At 41.4% G+C, this 19,114-nt stretch overlaps 1 protein-coding gene across 1 annotated transcript in view; it reads left to right on the forward strand.

Annotated features, from left to right (window-relative positions):
• Positions 1-19,114, forward strand: part of LOC106600876 (corticotropin-releasing factor receptor 1) — a 183,636-nt gene that overhangs the window by 31,249 nt on the left and 133,273 nt on the right. The window contains exon 2 of the mRNA XM_014192620.3: positions 16,745-16,832. Within this exon, the coding sequence (XP_014048095.1) occupies positions 16,745-16,832 (88 nt within the window). The remainder of the gene's footprint in view (positions 1-16,744; positions 16,833-19,114) is intronic.

The following is a 19,114-nucleotide window of genomic DNA, read 5'->3' on the forward strand; positions in this document are numbered from 1 at the left end:
CGGACACTCTGGACGAGGCACTGTCGCCGGACACTCTGGACGAGGCACTGTTGCCGGACACTGTGGATGAGGCACTGCCGCCGGAAGCTCTGGACGGAGACTGCGCACTGAAAGCCTGGTGCATGGTGCTGGCTTTGGAAGTGCCAGACTGGAAACACGCACCTCAGGGCTAGTGCGAGAAGCAGGAGTAGGACGAGCTGGACTGGGCTGACGCACTGGAGGCCTGGTGCGTGGGGCTGGTACTGGAGGTACCAGACTGGAGACACGCACCCCAAGGCTAGTGCGAGGAGTGGGAACAGGACGTGCTGAACTGGGCTGACGCACTGGAGGCCTGGTGCGTGGTGCTGGCTTTGGAGACGCCAGACTAGATACACGCACCTCAGGGCTAGTGCGAGGAGCGGGAACAGGATACACTGGGCCGTGAAGGCACACTGGCAGTCTCGAGCGCAGTACTGGCACCACCCTTACTGGCTGGATGCCCGCTTCCCCCTAACAAATGCGGGACGTTGGCACCGCGCACACCGGCCTGTGAATGCTCGGCCTCGACGCCGTGCGCATCACCCCATAGCATAGGGCCTGACCAGTAACATGCTGCCTCCGGTAAGCACAGGGAGTTGGCTTGGGTCTTAACCCTGGCCCAGCCAAACTACCCGTGTGCCCCCCCCAAAAAAATGTTTTCTTGGGGCTGCCTCTCAGGCTTCCATGCCAATCGTGTTCCAATATAACAGTCCCGGTCCTCTCCAGCCTTTTTCCATGGTCCCTCTCCGGCTAGGATCTCCTCCCAGGTCCACGACTCCCGATAGCTTTTCTCCAGCTCCTTACCCCGCTGCTTGGTCCATTGGTGGTGGGAAGTTCTGTAACGGTCGTCGTATGTAATGGACCAAGGCGCAGTGGGTTGAGTGCTCATTATAACTTTTATTTGAACACTGAAAAAACCAAACAAGAAAACGAACGAACAGTAATGCAGGCTACACACAGCTATGCAAAAACAACTTCCCACAAAGGACAGGTGAAAACAAGGCTACCTAAGTATGACTCCCAATCAGCAACAACAATTTACAGCTGTTCCTGATTGAGAGCCATACCAGGCCAACACAAAGAAATACACAACATAGTCAGAGCATAGAAATACAAAACATAGAACATAACCAAAAACCCCGGAATACTCTAAACAAACACCCCTCTACATAAACACATATCCCAACAAACCCCGAACCACATAAAACAAACACCCCCCCTGCCACGTCCTGACCAAACTACAATAACAAATAACCCCTTTACTGGTCAGGACGTGACACTCTCCCCATCAAAACATCATCATTTGACATTGCAGAGTAGTATGGCTGGAGACGACTGTTAGGATCTGTGCTCTTCTACATCAGAGGCTAAAGTGGAGAATCATTTGAGAGTGGAAAGTGATTGGGTTCTAATGGGAAGATTAGGTATTTGGATTTCAAGTATACATATCAAAATTAGGTATTAAGTATTTGGATGATGTGTACAAAGCAACATATGCGACCATCACTGCCGATCGCTCTGCTACATCTTGGCTGGAGTGGAGCTGAGATACTTATTCAACAAAGAGCTTGTGGAATCCTTTGAGTGGGAAATCATTCTAATGGGAAAAGTATGTATTTGGATTGAAGTGTACAGTACATAGCAACATATGGGACTCTCTTTATCGCTGGTTTCCTAATGTCCATTCAAGGAAATGTATAAATTCCATTTAGACAAATAAGGGCAAGGGGGCATTGTTGCTCCCAAAACCAATTGGACAAATATTTGTTGATACCATATTTGATCAGTGGAGGCTCCTCAGAGGAGCAACGGGAAACATTAAAATTCCAGGCATATGCGTTGTTAGTGGCTATGACGTAGGGTTCAGCCAGGAGTTGATTGACAGTCAGAAGAGAGAAAGAAATGGTAGGAGGGACACCCCAGCTTCAAGTGGTGTCAGATTTCACACCCTGCTTCACACAGGCAGAAGAATCAGGGCTACCTGATTCTGAACGCGTTAGTTCTAGTAGCTATGTTGACTTGGATGTTAGCTAATATGGTGACAACAATGTACTTTCATTCATAGGCTAGGTTGTAGCAAGTTCATGGTGGGGATAGGGAAAATGTGAGTATCATGTTAGTAGCCTAAACCTATCAGTGTTACATTGAGCTGGGTGAATGGAATATGAATGACAGTCATCCAATATGCTGTAATAGAAATAAGGCCATGCTCATAAAAAAAAAAATGATCATCTTAAATGGCACCGACCGCCACTGCATCTAATTGGTGAAGGACAGAGAAAATAGGAATCAAAGGAAGATTGACAGATCAATACCAAAGCTGATAGGGACATTTATCTCCATGAAGGTTACGTCTAAAATGATAATTTGCCCTTAACCGGCATCAGAGCAGAAAAACTGTAGACAGAAAGGAAGCCCTGTTTATCAAATAGCCTGTGGGCATTTCATGTCCGAAGAGGCAATATTCATCTTTGCTTTTTATGCTGCTGCCAATATATTCTTCTTACTTTAAGGTGCATCATCAGCAACTTTCCACTAGAGTGGATTAACCTGTTAGGGCTACGGGGCAGTATTGACACGGCTGGATAAAAAACATACCCGATTTAATCTGGTTACCACTCCTACCCAGTAACTAGAATATGCATATACTTATTACATATGGATAGAAAACACCCTAAATTTTCTAAAACTGTTTGAATGGTGTCTGTGAGTATAACAGAACTCAAATGGCAGGTCAAAACCTGAGAGATTCCTTTACAGGAAGTGGCCTGTCTGACCATTTCTTGAACTTCTTTTCCATCTCTATCATTTACTAAGGATCTCTGCTCTAACGTGACACTTCCCACGTCGTCCATAGGCGCTCAGAGCCCGGGAAAAAACAGAATGTCGTCATTCCAGCCCCAGGCTGAAACACATTATCGCCTTTCTCAAGTGGCCGATCAAGGGACACTGGGCTTATGCGTGTGACCCGACCGCCCCCGCCTTTGGGATTTTTTCCTCTGTTTGCCGAAAAGGAGATTCCCTGTCGGAATATTATCGCTTTTCTACGAGAAAAATGGCGTAAAAATTGATTTTAAACAGCGGTTGACATGCTTCGAAGTACGGTAATGGAATATTTAGAATTTTATTGTCACGAATTGCGCCATGCGCGCGACACTTCTTTACTATTTCGGATAGTGTCTGGAACGCACGAACAAAACGCCGCTATTCGGATATAACGATGGATTATTTTGGACCAAACCAACATTTGTTATTGAAGTAGCAGTCCTGGGTGTGCATTCTGACGAAGACAACAAAAGGTAATCAAACTTTTATAATAGTAAATATGATTATGGTGAGTGCTAAACTTGCCGGGTGTCTAAATAGCGAGCCCGTGATGCCTGGGCTATGTACTTAGAATATTGCAAAATGTGCTTTCACCAAAAAGCTATTTTAAAATCGGACATATCGAGTGCATAGAGGAGGTCTGTATCTATAATTCTTAAAATAATTGTTATGCTTTTTGTGAACGTTTATCGTGAGTAATTTAGTAAAATGTTAGCGAATTCCCCGGAAGTTTGCGGGGGGTATGCTAGTTCTGAACGTCACATGCTAATGTAAAAAGCTGGTTTTTGATATAAATATGAACTTGATTGAACAAAACATGCATGTATTGTATAACATAATGTCCTAGGGTTGTCATCTGATGAAGATCATCAAAGGTGAGTGCTGCATTTAGCTGTCTTCTGGGTTTTGGTGACATTATATGCTGGCTTGAAAAATGGGTGTCTGATTATTTCTGGCTTGGTACTCTGCTGACATAATCTAATGTTTTGCTTTCGTTGTAAAGCCTTTTTGAAATCGGACAGTGTGGTTAGATTAACGAGAGTCTTGTCTTTAAATAGCTGTAAAATAGTCATATGTTTGAGAAATTGAAGTAATTGAAGCAAGCTTCCCACCTAGCCCATAGAGGTTAAGTAATTGTCCTATGCGTGAAACACTGACCCATATAAGCACTGAAGTTTTTATGAGAAAGGCCTTGAACTGGTTTAGAGAATGATACAGTTGATCAAAAGTTAAATTCCCCTTTCATCCTAAAACCCACTGAGTGTAATCAAAGTCTAAAGAAATATGCGTTTGTCACACATCACAGGCATTACAGACTCCATTTATCCCCCTTGCCTAAACTCTTAGAAAATAAGATTTTTTTTGGTCCCTATAGGAGAACACTTTAGAACCCTTTGGTGGTGAAACATATTGTACTTAGAACCTTTTAGTGGTAAAGGGGTTCCACTTGTTTCCCATTGCTGTCCCAGTTGTTTTGAAGCACGAAGTGAAATAGAAAATCATGTAGGATGGCCCATTAATCAGATCTCTCTGGCACCGCCTATAATTCAACATGGTGTCACTTGGCCCTGATGCGTTGACGTGTCTAAGGGTCTGTTTGTCAGGCTTATCTGCCATGCAAGCCTAATTGTAGCTAGCATGCGTACTGGCGGCCGACACTTAAATCTCAATATAATGGAGTCTGCCAGTGGAGCTGCTATCCAGCTCCCCTTTAATAGCATACACATCAGTAGCAATTCAACTGTGACAGGGCAGTACAATTTGTCACATATGATCAGACATGATAGGGGTTTGTATGATGTCAGACTTTCTGCTGTCAGAGGCAAACATCAAAGCAGTGAGTAAACTGTTACTACAGAGTAGTTAAGTAAGCTGGATGTCTGACCCGCAAGACTAGTAGCCTTTGCCATCACCAAGGACCTATTAACAACTAGCATTTGGCCCCTCTATTTTCATGTCTTTTTGAATTTCGATTTGTTTTGGCTAATGATGCAAAGAAGGCAAACATCTTTGATTTGGTCTGCTTCTGAGCACTGAACTATTTCACCATTTGGTAGTATGGTTCAAACTGGGTCTGGGGGCTCAGTTCTGTGTATAACAATTGCAAATGACTTCTAATAGGCAAGGGAAGTAGTTCTGTTTGTATTTCAAAGCTGCTTTCCTGTTAGCTATCAGATGGAAATTGAGTACATTCTCAAAGCATGAGGCTTGAGATGTTGTTGGTTCTACATTTTAATTACCCAAACAAAGGCAGTCTAATTATTCATAGGTTACATTTATATTGGAAAGAGGCAAAAGCTCCATCTGTAGTAGAAAAACTGATTAACACATTTCCTTTGATGTGCCCGACCTCAAACCAGCAGTTTTATAATTACTGTTAGGGCAAAATATACTGCAGATTTGGATGAGATCAAGGACAAAGACCTACCAAATTACTACAGTACAATGCCAATACTGCTTTTGACAGATACATTTTGAGCAATGGACACGAGGGAGGCATATATATAATAACACTGAGCATCAGATTTGGTTTTGACCATGACTAAACGATGCAGTATTTGCTAATTTAAAAAATGTCGCCTTTAATCAGGCTTAATGTGGTTGAAGCAATTTAAAGTATTCATAGCCGTGGGTCATATACCACATTAATTAATGTCAATATAATTAAAAGTCACTCTCCGCCATATTAACTTAGTGCCACAACTACTGTATAGTGCCACACTAACAAGGTGTCTGTGATACCGCTGAAGAAATGGTCGCTCTTGTACTCCTTCAAGTGGAGGATCAGAAATGGGCATGTTACAAGTGAATACAACCACAAACACCAACGCAGTATACTGATACTAGAAAACATTAAGAACGCCTTCCTAATATTGAATTGCCTTTTGCCCTCAGAACAGCCTCAATTCATCGGGGCATGGACTCTACAAAGTGTCGCAAGCCTTCCACAGGGATGCTGGCCCATGTTAACGCCAATGCTTCCCACAGTTGTGTCAAGTTGGCTAGATGTCCTTTGGGAGGTTGACCATTCTTGATACACACGGGAAACTGTTGAGCGTTAAAAAAAATGCAGCATTGCAGTTCGTAACACAAACCGGTGCCCATGGCACCTACTACCATACCCCGGTCAAAGGCACTTAAATCTTTTGTCTTTCCCATTCACCCTCTGAATGGCACACATATACAATCCATGTCTCAATTGTCTCAAGGCTTAAAAATCCTTCTTTAAACTGTCTCCTCACCTTCATCTACACTGATTGACGTGGATTTAACAAGTGACATCATTAAGGGATCATAGATTTCACCTGGATTCACCTGGTCAGTCTATATCATGGAAAGAGCATGTGTTCTTAATGTTTTGTATACTCAGTGTATATCTCCCATCAAGAAATTCTTCAAATAGATTACATGAGGACAACTATATTATAGAAGTCTATTGATGTTGCATTACATTGTCTCGTGTCAATGGAGAATGAGCTAATGGAGACATGCTTTTCGACTCATTCCATACCCACTTTGCGTGGGTTGTATCTCTCACGCATCACTACTGTCACACACACAAAAAGAGAGAGAAAGAGAGAGCACTACTACAGCAGCCAGCGATGCTCTTAAACCCGTTCATCATGGCGGGGGGAATTAAGAGCAATTCGCTCACCCCATCCATTTGAAGTATAAATAAGTCATGTGCTAGCCGCTTAGCGTGAGGGAGTTCAATCACTAGGGTAGCCTAGTGGTTAGAACATTGGGCTAGTAACCGAAAGGTTGCAAGTTTGAATCCCCGAGCTGACAAGGTACAAATCTGTCGTTCTGCCCCGGAACAAGGCAGTTAACCCGCTGTTCCTAGGCCGTCATTGAAAACAAGAATTTGTTCTTAACTGACTTGCCTAGTTAAATAAAGGTAAATATGATATACATGGTGGGACATCACGTGTGAGTGTTGATAAAAAAAATATATGACGTATTTCACCAGAAGAGATCGGTTAAGTATGTGTTTGTTTGGCTCTCATTAGCTGCAGAACAAGCATTTCATATAGCAAGCACCCATCACTCTTTATAAAGCAATACACACATTGCCCTTGGTAACATCATCTTCCCATGTGTAAAGTTGATTTCAATGTTAAAAACAATTGTTTGTCACTTGTTACTAACTTCACCTAGCATTTCAAATGCCACCCTTAATTCAGTCGTCAAGCTAAATCCTGGCACTAGAACAGACAGAAAAGAGCAACGGAAAGATTGTGAGTTGTGTGAAGTTCAGGACATACTCCATTATTTTTCCAGACTGGGTCATCCAATCAGAGAGAGACTGTGGCAGCTTGAAGTTATAGATAATGCTCTTGAATTTTTCTGCCTGACCAATTGGGTGAAAATAACAGAATGTTTGGTATTTGGATGCTGCTTGTGGTATTTGTAGTTTTTGTCATTATATCACATAGCATGATGGAGGATTAGTTGTTTGTGATGTATTAAGACACTTTACTACACATAATATCAATTTAGTGGTTTAGAGTGCTAATACAATGTTAATACATTAATATCTCTCTAACATCCACTCTGCTTTCTGTTGGCCTCTGTAGCATTTTGGCCCTCACAGGCACACACAGAGCTAACTCTTGTCTCTGGGGGGAGGGGTTTGTTGAAACCAACCAACCTCTTACATTCCACAAGAAAAATAGTTATTTCTCAGAATAATTTCAACCTTCCTCGAACCTGAGGGATAAGGGGATCATGACAGGGGGTGATGCTGTCTCGTGTTTGGGGGCTCAGGGGTTCGTGGAAGAACAACAATCCCTGGATATCAGTCTTTCCAAAGCAGAGATCATCTCCACTCTATTTGTATCATCCCAACTATTGGTTCTCAGAACCAACCTGCCAAACAGCCAGCCAGGCAATGTATCATAACACTGATGGTTGTTCTTGTTGACTGTAGTCAGCTGCAGTGAACCCATTCCTACGGCATGCTCCAGCCCCTGGCTCCATGTCTGTGCCTGTGTGCCTGTCAAGCGCTCTTGTTAAGCAGACTCTCCAAGATGGAGTTGGGCCAATAGTGGTGGATGGGGACGAGAATTGAGAGCGTGAGGACAGCATTGTCATTTGTAAGAGCCCAGCATATATATTACATGTTGTTGGTGCCTGGTACCTATTGTCAGACCTGGATTATCAATTTTACAGATGGCTGCTGCTGCTAACGCTGGTGTACTCAGACAACCCTCTGTGTGTGGCTTAGTCAGTTACCAGACACACGCAGAAACAGACACACACATACATGGGCACACACACAGACATGCACACACACAGCAACTCTCTCCACACACACACACCACACACACACACACACACACACACACACACACACACACACACATTATCTAATTGAAGAGGATTTTATGAGGTGCCATTCAACTCGCATGGAAAGGCTTCTGGCAAGGCATGCAGAACCCTGTCTGAAACTTTGCATAGTATAAACATTGGATGCATCATGGTTGTGTAATGCCAATGCCATTTTATGTAGAGCAATGTCAATACCATGTGTTATTTGTCTCGACTTAAACCAAGAGTCCAAGAATGTCTCCCATGGTACAAAATGCACTTGCCTTCCAGCGTTGTCACATTGTTTTCCGGATTTACCATCAAAAGTTTCCGGGAAGTAGGAGAGCCAGGAATCATTCTGAGAAGCCTGGGAGAGAGTCGTGGGTTTCTGTGGTGCAGCACAGTGGAGAGAGTGAGGGATTTCAGGCACTTGACTTCTCTACCCCAGCGGTTGTTCAGGCAGCTTAGGGTTTTGATACTCTGCGAAGACTGAATCACTTTCTTTTTTTCAAAACCTGTATCTCTATTCACTCACTATAGTGTGTGGTCAGGTATTATATTTGTAGAACCCTGTATTGTGTGGGACCTTGAAAAGTTTTGATGAAGCCACAAAGTGATATTGTGTTTGCACAGACAGTCAGACACTTTAATTAAGGGGATCAGTGGTGGATATAGGAGTGAAAATTGCCTCTCCGGGTGTTCTTTCATGTCCTGATGGGCTGATTAAAAGACTGCTACCTGGGCACGAACCTGGCTTCACTCACCACACAGGTGCATTGCTGATTGGTTATGAGTGCCATGCCCTGAGCTTTAAAGGAAGCTGAAGCTCAAATCCTCCATTATATACAAATTAAGATACAATACTGGCTTTGATCTGATTCTACCCCTTTCTGCCCAAGAATGGAAAACAAGAATGGAAAGAATGAAAAACAACATTGTGGCAGTCACTCTGCCTTGATTGAAGGCCTGCTGCCAGCCAGTGTATCAGTTGTAAAGCCAGTTGGGCCAGTGTTATTTGGTGAACTCCATTAGACAGATAGTCAGTTAGTCCTCCTGGCACCAATACAATCCACTTTCATTCACAGTCAAAAGGAACTCGATAGGAGATCAAGAGCAATTTCCCTGTTGACCCCTTTCATTTTAGCAATTGCATTTTGACACATACATTTTCATTTTTGAAGATTATTGATAATGAATGTTTTCTGAAGCATCAATGTATGTCTTATTCAGGGTTTATAAAGGCTTCATTAAGACAAACGTTGTAGTTTGTTTGAAGTGGAACCAGGAAGAATAGTTTATCACATGCACTGACTATGGACAGTCAGAATTAGATTTAGTTTCAACCCTTTTGGCAACTGCAGATTGGGCGCAGGGCTATGGTGGCCTGTTTGAATTACCATGTATTGTTCATTGTTTACAATTTTAGGCTAAGCTGTCCGGGGATTTGCTCATAAAATGAACACTGCTCTGCTGCCAATACAATTGTGCCTAAAAATTGATTCTATTGTTCTAGTTCTATTTTTATTGCTTTGTGTAAGTTGATTTGACCTTCTCTGTTAGATATTCTGGTAACTAAACCACAGTATTCAGTATTCGCACAATGTCTTTTCAAACTTGAACAGACCTTCACTCGTTTCACCCCTTCTGCAATAAGAAAACTGCAGAAAAGTCAAAGAGGGCAGGACAGGACAGAGCACACCCTGTGGTTGTGGCTAATAGAACACTCAAATAAAACTCCCCTAAATGAGGATGTGCAACAGTACTGTATAATTATTATTAGTCAGGGTCAGTTGAAACCCAAGTATGCCTTACGGTTGATCAAGGAGCAAAATTGGTACACTCAGTAAAATAGTCCATCACGAGGGAGACAAATACAAGCAATGGTATCTCACGCAGACTTTCAAAAGCCTGTGCGAAAGCTATCCCTGCTAGCACATTTGGTTCCTTGGAAGTTGTGGGAACGGAGCCATACAGTATGTTTCCTGACTGGTAACGTTTTTAAAATGTTCTGAGAACAGAAGTCAACAAAATCAAATCAAATTTTATTTGTCATGTGCGCCAAATACAACAGGTGTAGACCTTACAGAGAAATGCTTACTTAAGGCTCTAACCAACAGTGCAATTTTTAAGTAAAAAATAGGTATTAGGTTAACAAAAGATAAGTAAAGAAATAAAAAAAGAACAGTAAAAAGACAGTGAAAAAAAATGCATTTTGCCTGTTCTGGGAACCTTTCTTTTTAGGTTGCAGGGAGGTTCTGAGAATGTTTTACTCTTGTCCCTTGAAAGTTTTTTGGGGAGGTTTTATTAACGCTCTTAGAACATAAATTATAGGTTATTTGGACATTTTTTTTATTTTTTTTATTGTGACCAGGCATCAGTGAGATTCAAAACTATAATCTTCTATTCTCTATACATGTACATGGAATTAGTCCACTGCGCCACCAGGATGGAGCTAGCACGCCATGTTTTTTTTACGCATACAAAGCTCTTCATTTTAGTCTATTCAAACAGACCCCATTTAAAAGGAAGCAAGCACTCATTAAGACCAGTACATCTGAACACACTTATCAAGATAGAGGATAGAGAGAGTTTTGTTGATGCTGAGAACGGAAGGTACATTTTTTTAAACAACATTCTTTGAATGTTCTCGTGGTTTTTATGTTGTTGTTTTCTTAACGTTCTTGGAAGAATTTGAAAACTTTACTTTCCATAGAACTATGAGGAAACCTGTTGGAAACATTATGCTGAAGTACTGAAATTCCCAAAGAAGAACATTGTTTCTTAATGTTCTTGGAACAATTTCATGTCATGACTTTAAAATGAACCATGAGGAAATGTTAATGTGAAGTATTGAAATTCCCACATAAGAACGTTGTTTCTTAACGTTATTGGAACAATTTGAGTACATTACTTATAGAACCATGAGGAAACCTGAAGGAAACATTATGCTGAAGTACTGACATTTCTATAGTAGAACATTGGTTTTTAACATTCTCTGAACTATTTCAGAACATTCACGGTTTTACATTCCTTAAACATTACCAAAATTGAAATGAAATGTAACCATGTTGTCAATGGTGTGCGTACTGGGAGCGGAGTCAGGTGCAGGAGAGCAGAGAGTTGTGAACAGGTGCACACTTTATTGAGGCAGGATAAACCAAGACAGACGCCACTGCGTCGAAACCTCCAGCCAATTGGCAAAAGTGCAAAAAGCACAAACAGTCACAATAATTATGTTCAAATAAATAAACATACCTCGTGATAAACACGGAACAAACGAACACCAGTCTAGCGCGTCGAAATTGACGCAACAATTTAACACAAAGACATGAGGGGGAACAGAGGAATAAATACATGTCGTGTGATTGGGGAATGAAAACCAGGTGTGCAGGGAACAAGACAAAACAAATGGATAAATGAAAAATGGAGCGGTGATGGCTAGAAAGCCAGTGATGTCGACCGCCAAACGCCGCCCGAACAAGGAGAGGAGCCGACTTCGGCGGAAGTCGTGACACGTTTGAACTTTTAGGAAACGTTCTGTTAAAGAAATGAAATACCAAGAAAAACATTTGTTTTTTTGTCAAGTTACTTAAATGTGTTGAGAATGTTGAGAAAGCCAAGCGTCTATCTTGCACCATTACCAGAAAGTTGTGGAAAGGTTGTATGCAAAATAACCATAAGACAACCACAATCTCACCAAACTTTAAGAAACATATGCATATTTAAGAAACACATAACTTTCTCAGCTCGGTAGCTACCTTTAAAAAAAAATTCTCAGCATGTAGTGTGAGACAGTTCTTTTTGTGATAGCTTTACCCATGGTTGTCATATAAGGCTCCATTTTCCCATAGTGTGCAGTCAATTTCGCTGGAGTGAACCAGAGCGAATCACATGAAGTCAGAGGTGACAACATATGTCTCTGCTGGACAAACCACCTTTAGGTTATGAGTTGAAGTCCCCCATGCCTACTCCTCTGTTCTGCTCTGTTGAATAACTGACTGAGGGCAGAAGGCTGGCTTCCTGTGTTTTCCTTCCTCTCCACTCCATTCTACACAGAAGCACTCACTCTGGGCTATGTGTAACTCAGATGTTTGTTGGGGTAGTGTGTGCGTGTGTGTGTGTGTGTGTGTGTGTTGAGGGGGGTGGGGGGGTTGTGCGTTCGTGCCAGAGTTTGGAACCAAAATTATTTCTGTTCTGTTCCACTGTTCCAACCAGCAAAATAAAGTTCTGAACCGGTTCTAACAAAAAAAAGCACAGGTTTATATCATTCCTTTCTGTTCCTTTTTTAACTTGAGAAATCAACCGTTTTTTACATTTAGCTCATTAAATGACTTCGCCAATCAGTGCGGACAGAGCAGGCAAGCTAGTTGTTTAAATGCTTGATGGACAGATGAGTGTAGCCTATGGCGCAAGATGTGTCTGAAGTTTTGTGGGTGGGAAGAGAGCGAGAGAAGGTTGAGGAGGAGGCTTAAAGCACTGGACATCTTGTTATGACATGCATTCTTTGAATTAGAACCACAGAATTATACCTAGGAGGAGAGGCTTCCATAGAGGAACTTTGAATGTCCTTTGAGCTAGCTAGCTAACAAGCTTGTGTGCAGAGTGGCACCAGAATTAAAAACAAGTCTTAACTTTTTGTAGTTAATGAATCCAACGTGAAACGTGATAACTAGGCCTATAGTATCCTTAACTAGCTTCAAAAAAGTTGATCCATTCTTCTCTAGCTAGTTTAAAATATATTTCCTGAATCATGCTTGTAACGACAGTACAGTACTTCAGAGGGGGAGGGGCAGGTAGCCTGAACACACACAAACACTGGCAAAGATTTTCAGCTTGCAGGAAGACACTGGAATACATTTCTGGGTGACAGAGTGAGGGCTTTGCATAAGCGCTTTGTTGCGTTTTTATGTAGTACTAGAAAAAATGCCTGAAAAAAAATGCCTGGAATGTTCCTATGCTTTTAAAATAACAGTTCTATTCCAGAACAGTATGGATCACTTTCGTTCCCGTTTCTGTTCCTTGGATCACGTTCTGTTCCCTGAACCTATTCTAACCCCTGGTTTGTGTTCGCATGTGTGCATGATATATGCCTTGAGATCTACTTGCTAGAGGTGCAGTTTGTGAGTGACAGAAGTATCTATTCTCCTTGTGGATTAGCATTCATTAGCTCAGACATTCTTTCTAATTATGGTTTAAGAGTGATTCACAGATCTGTTTCTGATTTAGCAAAAATTCCCCCTGGGATGGGTTCTTTTCTCAGGCTTTTGAAATTAAGAGTGGAGATTTAACTCCACCCAAATCCCATTTAACTCCACCCAAATTGAGATTAGCAGATTTTATTTTTTATTTTTTATCAGAAGCCAGCTGATAAGTATTGCACATTTAAACTGCCAACTGCACTTTAAAAGTATACATTTTTAAAAACACACGCACACACGCAACCACACTCACTCCTACCCACTTTGCTTAGGAGAAGGATTGAGTTGTATAGAATACTACATGGGCATAATGAGTCAATGACCCCTGGATATGTCTCCATACCAACCTGCCCATGACCCCTGGATATATTTCCATGCCAACCTCCCCATGACCCCTAGATATACAGTATCTCCTTGCCAACCCAGATTTACCTCTCTCTCTCTCTCTAGGGACTAGGGACATATAGGTACTACAATGACTTGGGATATAGGGACAACAAAGACTACAAAGTCCCCACCATTCTGTCACCCTTAATTTTCTTTGTTTTTACCAACCATGCACTTATTCAAATGGATTATACAATTGGCATTACTTAGCACAGAAGTGTTATGCTTGGTAAGATATTCCTCATGTGTGAAAGATACCTGCTGTGCATCATCTTCACACCACATGGCAGTGTCTGAATTAGTTGAGTGAATTAAATTAATTCATGTTGTACTGTATTGGCCAGCTGCAGTGATGATGTGTGGTCATTATGCGGCATTAGAGTGCATTACTGTAGAACCACGGCTAAAATGTTGCCAAACATGCTAATTATGTGAATGTCAGTCAAGAAGTGTTACGCTCATCGATGGAAGGATTGGACCAAGGTGCAGCGTGGTAGGCGTACATCTTAAAATGTATTAAATGAACACCGAAACAAAACAAATAAACAAAAACATAACGTTCAGTAGGGCATACAGCACAGTACCAAAAACAAGATCCCACAAACTAAGGTGGGGAAAAAGCCTGCCTAAGTATGATCCCCAATCAGAGACAATGATAGACAGCTGCCTCTGATTGAGAACCATACCCGGCCAACAAAGAAATAGAAAACATAGATTTCCCACCCTAGTCACACCCTGACCTAACCAAATAGAGAATAAAAAGGGATCTCTAAGGTCAGGGCATGACAAGAAGTACTTTCATGAACGTGTGATTGCATTATCAAGGCTGACACAGTTTTAGTAAAGATTGATTGATCTAAAATTCTGCCAGCTTATTACTATTGAAGACTGCATACAGTGGAACTACATTTCTTAGGAAAGTACCATGGAAAAGCAAACTATTTTTTTCAGACAGTTCCACTACTATCCACCGCAGAATAGTAATTTAACACTTGGGAAAGATTCCATGTCTTGCTCATCCTGTTTTTAAGCTGAAGGTTATGCCAGAACATGCTACTGACACAGAGCACCATGTTGTTGTGATAATGAATCACAGTTAAGAGACAGCATATAAGTAGAGCTCCCTGAGAGGATAAATAATATTTCAAGTGCAGCTCCTTGTGACACACTCTGAATTCTGAATTCTCCTTTCATCAACAAGGACACAAGCAAAGCAAACAAGTAAGCAGATGAGGTTACATAAAACCCAATTAATGTTCTCAAGTAGTTGAGGCTATTTTGAGTGTACTGGCTCTACGGCAGACCAGGCAGACCAGGTGTGTGCTTTTTATTTTATATTCTTGCTTCTTCCTGTCTTCACGGATTATTGCATTCCAATTTCAACATATTACGAAATGTAGGTCACAAATCAATTTAGTTCATTTGTAGGAAACCTCAGAGGAGGGATGGGGGGGGGGTCTTAGATCAGCAGGCCACCGCCTCTTCTCCTCTTCTCTGTCTGGGTGTGTGGGCATTGAAATACCTTTTTCCACGACGAAGAGCGTCTAGCGCCTATGGCGCTAGAGGCTCTTCAGATGCGACCGACCACAGAACGAATGGGCGGTTTGAGTTTATGAAATACAGCCTACATGGGTTTCATTTAGCCGTCCTTGCAACAGGTGGGAAACGTATTTTCCCCAACATTTTTATTCCGCCAACAATTTGGCTCGCGGGTGATTTTATTTGCCCCCCCCCTCCCCCCAAGTTAAAAATAAATAAATACAATTTAATTGTTGGACAGCAAATCAGCTCGAAGTGATTTTAATTTTTGGAAATCTGTTCCGAAGTATTCCCACGCATAGTAGAGATGCAAGTAATTTCCAAAATAAAGGAATCACCGACATAAAGTGTCTTAATAGAACTTTGGGCCACCACAAGCCAGAACAGCTTCAATGCACCTTGGCAAGTGTCTGGAACTCTAGTAAAGGGATACGTCACCATTCTTCCATGGGAAATTACATCATTTTTAGTCAATTATTATATATGTTTGGGCTTCTTGCGTACAATTTGCCGTCTACAAATTATGTGTAATTATCTTCCGGCCCCCTGAACATTCGCACAAGAACAAATTGGCCTGCGACTGAATCTAGTTGATGATTCCTGGCCTATAGGGATATTTATGTATCTACTGCATATGTTTCCCTAGGTATGTACATTTTTATTTAACCTTTATTCAACTATGCAACTAAACAAATTCTAATTTACAATGACAGCCTACTCCAGCCAAACCCTAACGACGCTGAGCCAATTGTGCGTTGCCCTATGGGATTCCCAACCACAGCCGGTTCTGATACAGCCTGGAATCGAACCAGGGTCTGTAGTGACGCCTCTAGCACTGAGATGCAGTGCCGTAGACCACTGCATCACTCGTGAGGGCCAGGGTACCCAGAAGGGAATGGGTGCAATACATGTGAATATTTTCTTTACAGCCTACATGACAAGCTAGTGCAATATGCATGCATAATTGACATGAATGTTTGTACTTCAGGATCAATGGAACGTCCTGAAAGTTTTAACTCCGCAGGTTGTTCGTTATACTGTACGTCAGGGAACCCTATAGGGAAGTAATGTATATAAATAACATGAACAATTCATGCCACAAATGTAAAATATGTGCATAAAACCAACATGTAAAATGAATGTAATATTTTACGATGCTGAGACTGGGAGTATGTCTGATAGTCAATGAATTTGATACATTGTTTTATTCAGTGAACAGCATAGAAATGCACTATTGGGAACTTGGGGATATTTTCAGCCTTTTTGTGTGGGAGGTAGGCTGACTAATGCTAGACACTAGACATAGTGTCTGCCTATGTTTCCCTCGTCTCAAGTCGACAGTGAAGTTCACATCAGTACTAAACTTATGTCATCTGTCTTTTAGATAACAATGTGTTTTACACCAGTTCCAGAAACAGACTGACTAGACTTGTTTTCTCTTTATTTATTTATCTTTTCCTTTTCAGGTGCTGACCATCTGGGCTGTTGTGATCTCCGGGACAACGGCTGACCTGACCTGTGATACACTGCTCCTGCTGTCCACCAATCTTACTGGTGAGGCCCTCCTCCAATCATCTAAGGACAGTTTTCTATGTGGGCGGGGAATATGGTGGAGAAACATATTTGATGGTCTATCATGTTAAATAGGGAGTTGCATCATTCTGAGTTTTTAGAATCACTGAATAGGCACTGGTGGAATACTGTACACAGGCAACAACAGTCATTATTGGACCGTCCACAGTATCAGTGGCCAACAGCAATGCAATTGAGCAAGAATGTGTTCCCAATAGAAGTCCATATGCACTTTGTAGTCCCAATCACCTATAATAACACAAAGCTTTCAAAATGTTTTAATTTTTTTAATGGGGAGGGGGGGGGGGCTGAACGCAATGATTCCTCATGTGTTTTTCTGCTCCTCATTAAGAAAAATAAGATTTGGATCTTGGAGGTATGGTTCGATGTGGGTGTGTTACGTTCACTATATCGTACCCTGGCAGTTATTGTTGTTTGTCCCTATTGAGTCATGGTAGCAACCATTTTCCTTCAAAATAGTCTGAATTAATTAAGATAAATCAAGAAGTCTCTAATTAACTTAAACGTTTTTGCCGAGGAGGTCTTGGTCGTTCAATTTGACATCTAGCTAAGGTGTCTGGTGCAGTATTTCTCAAGTAAATCTTTTTTGCATGAAAACTAGAAGTGCACTGCAGTATCGAGTCAGATGCTACTACACTCAATACTGATTTTCTGCTGCTCATTAGACTGCCTATTGCCAGAGTACAGTACGTGTCTGTCTGGCAGTGTTTCATAGGGAATCATGTGACAAAGTAGATTGCGGTGGGACACAAGATGCTCGCAAATGTGTTTTGAATTTTTTTAATATTGAATATTGGCAGTTTGGATGCATGTGTGCATTGTCTCCATTTGTAATTTTGCCAAAAAAAGTGGCAGACTCGAGCAAGTTGCAACTCAATAAGCTTAGGGGCCAAGTGTTCTTTCAACATAACATTGGCGACGTGTTGTCTTATGTAAACAAGTCAGAGTGTCTAGTTTGAGAAACAGACGCCTCACAAGTCCTCAACTGACAGCTTCATTAACCTGTTGGGGTGTAGGGGGCAGTATTTTCACAACCGGATGAAAAAACATACCCAAATTAAACGGGTTACTACTCTTGCCCAGAAACTAGAATAGGCATATTATTAGTAGATTTGGATAGAAAACACTCTGAAGTTTCTAAAACTGTTTGAATGGTGTCTGTGAGTATAACAGAACTCATATGGCAGGCAAAAACCTGAGAAACGTCCAAGCAGGAACTGGAAAGTCAGAGAATTGTAGTTCTTCTTTTGATTCTCTATCGAAACTACAGTTTCTGTGGGGTCACGCTGCACTTCCTAAGGCTTCCATTGGCTGTCAACGGCCTTCAGAAAGTTCTTTCAGCATTCTCCTGTCACTGGGCAGATAATAGGAGCTCAGTCAATCAGTGGACTGCCTGTGGACAAAGGGATTGGATATGCGCGGTCGTTCCTTCTTTTTCTTCTTGAATGAATATGCTATTGTCCGGTTGGAATATTATCGCAATTTTGCGTAAAAAATACCATAAAGATTGATTTTAAACAGCGTTTGACATGCTTCTAAGTACGGTAATGGAACATTTTGAATTTTCGTTTCTGGTACCGCGATCGCGCGTTATGCCTTTGGATAAGTGATCTGTACGCATGAACAAAACGGAGGTATTTGGACATAAATATGGATTATTTGGAATAAAAACAACATTTCTTGTGGAAGTAGCAGTCCTGGGAGTGCATTCTGACGAAGATCAGCAAAGGTAAGAGCATATTTATAATACTAATTCTGAGTTTAGGTGACCCCGAATTTGGCGGGTGTCTGTATAGCTTGCTGTGATGGCGAGCTATGTACTCAGAATATTGAAAAATGTGGTTTCTCCGTAAAGCTATTTTAAAATCTGACACAGCGGTTGCATCCAGGAGTAGTCTATCTATAATTCTTTAAATAATTGTTATATATTTTGTCAACGTTTATGATGAGTATTTTTGTAAATTGATGTGCACATTCACCGGGCGTTTTGTTGGGAATACATTTTCTGAACATCACGCGCCAATGTAAAATGCAGTTTTTGGATATAAATATGAACTTTATCGAACAAAACATACATGTACTGTGTAACATTGTCACAAAATCCTTCGTTGTGTTGCAGGGAAGACCAAAATGCAGCGGAGTTGTGGATACTCATATTTTAATTAACAAAAAAAGAGTAAAGCATCCACTTGACAAAACAATAAATGATACCCACAACACTAAACAGTTTTGCAGGCTCACCA

The sequence above is a fragment of the Salmo salar genome, chromosome 03, assembly GCF_965601325.2.
Source record: "Salmo salar chromosome 03, fSalSal1, whole genome shotgun sequence".
NCBI lineage: Eukaryota > Metazoa > Chordata > Actinopteri > Salmoniformes > Salmonidae > Salmo > Salmo salar.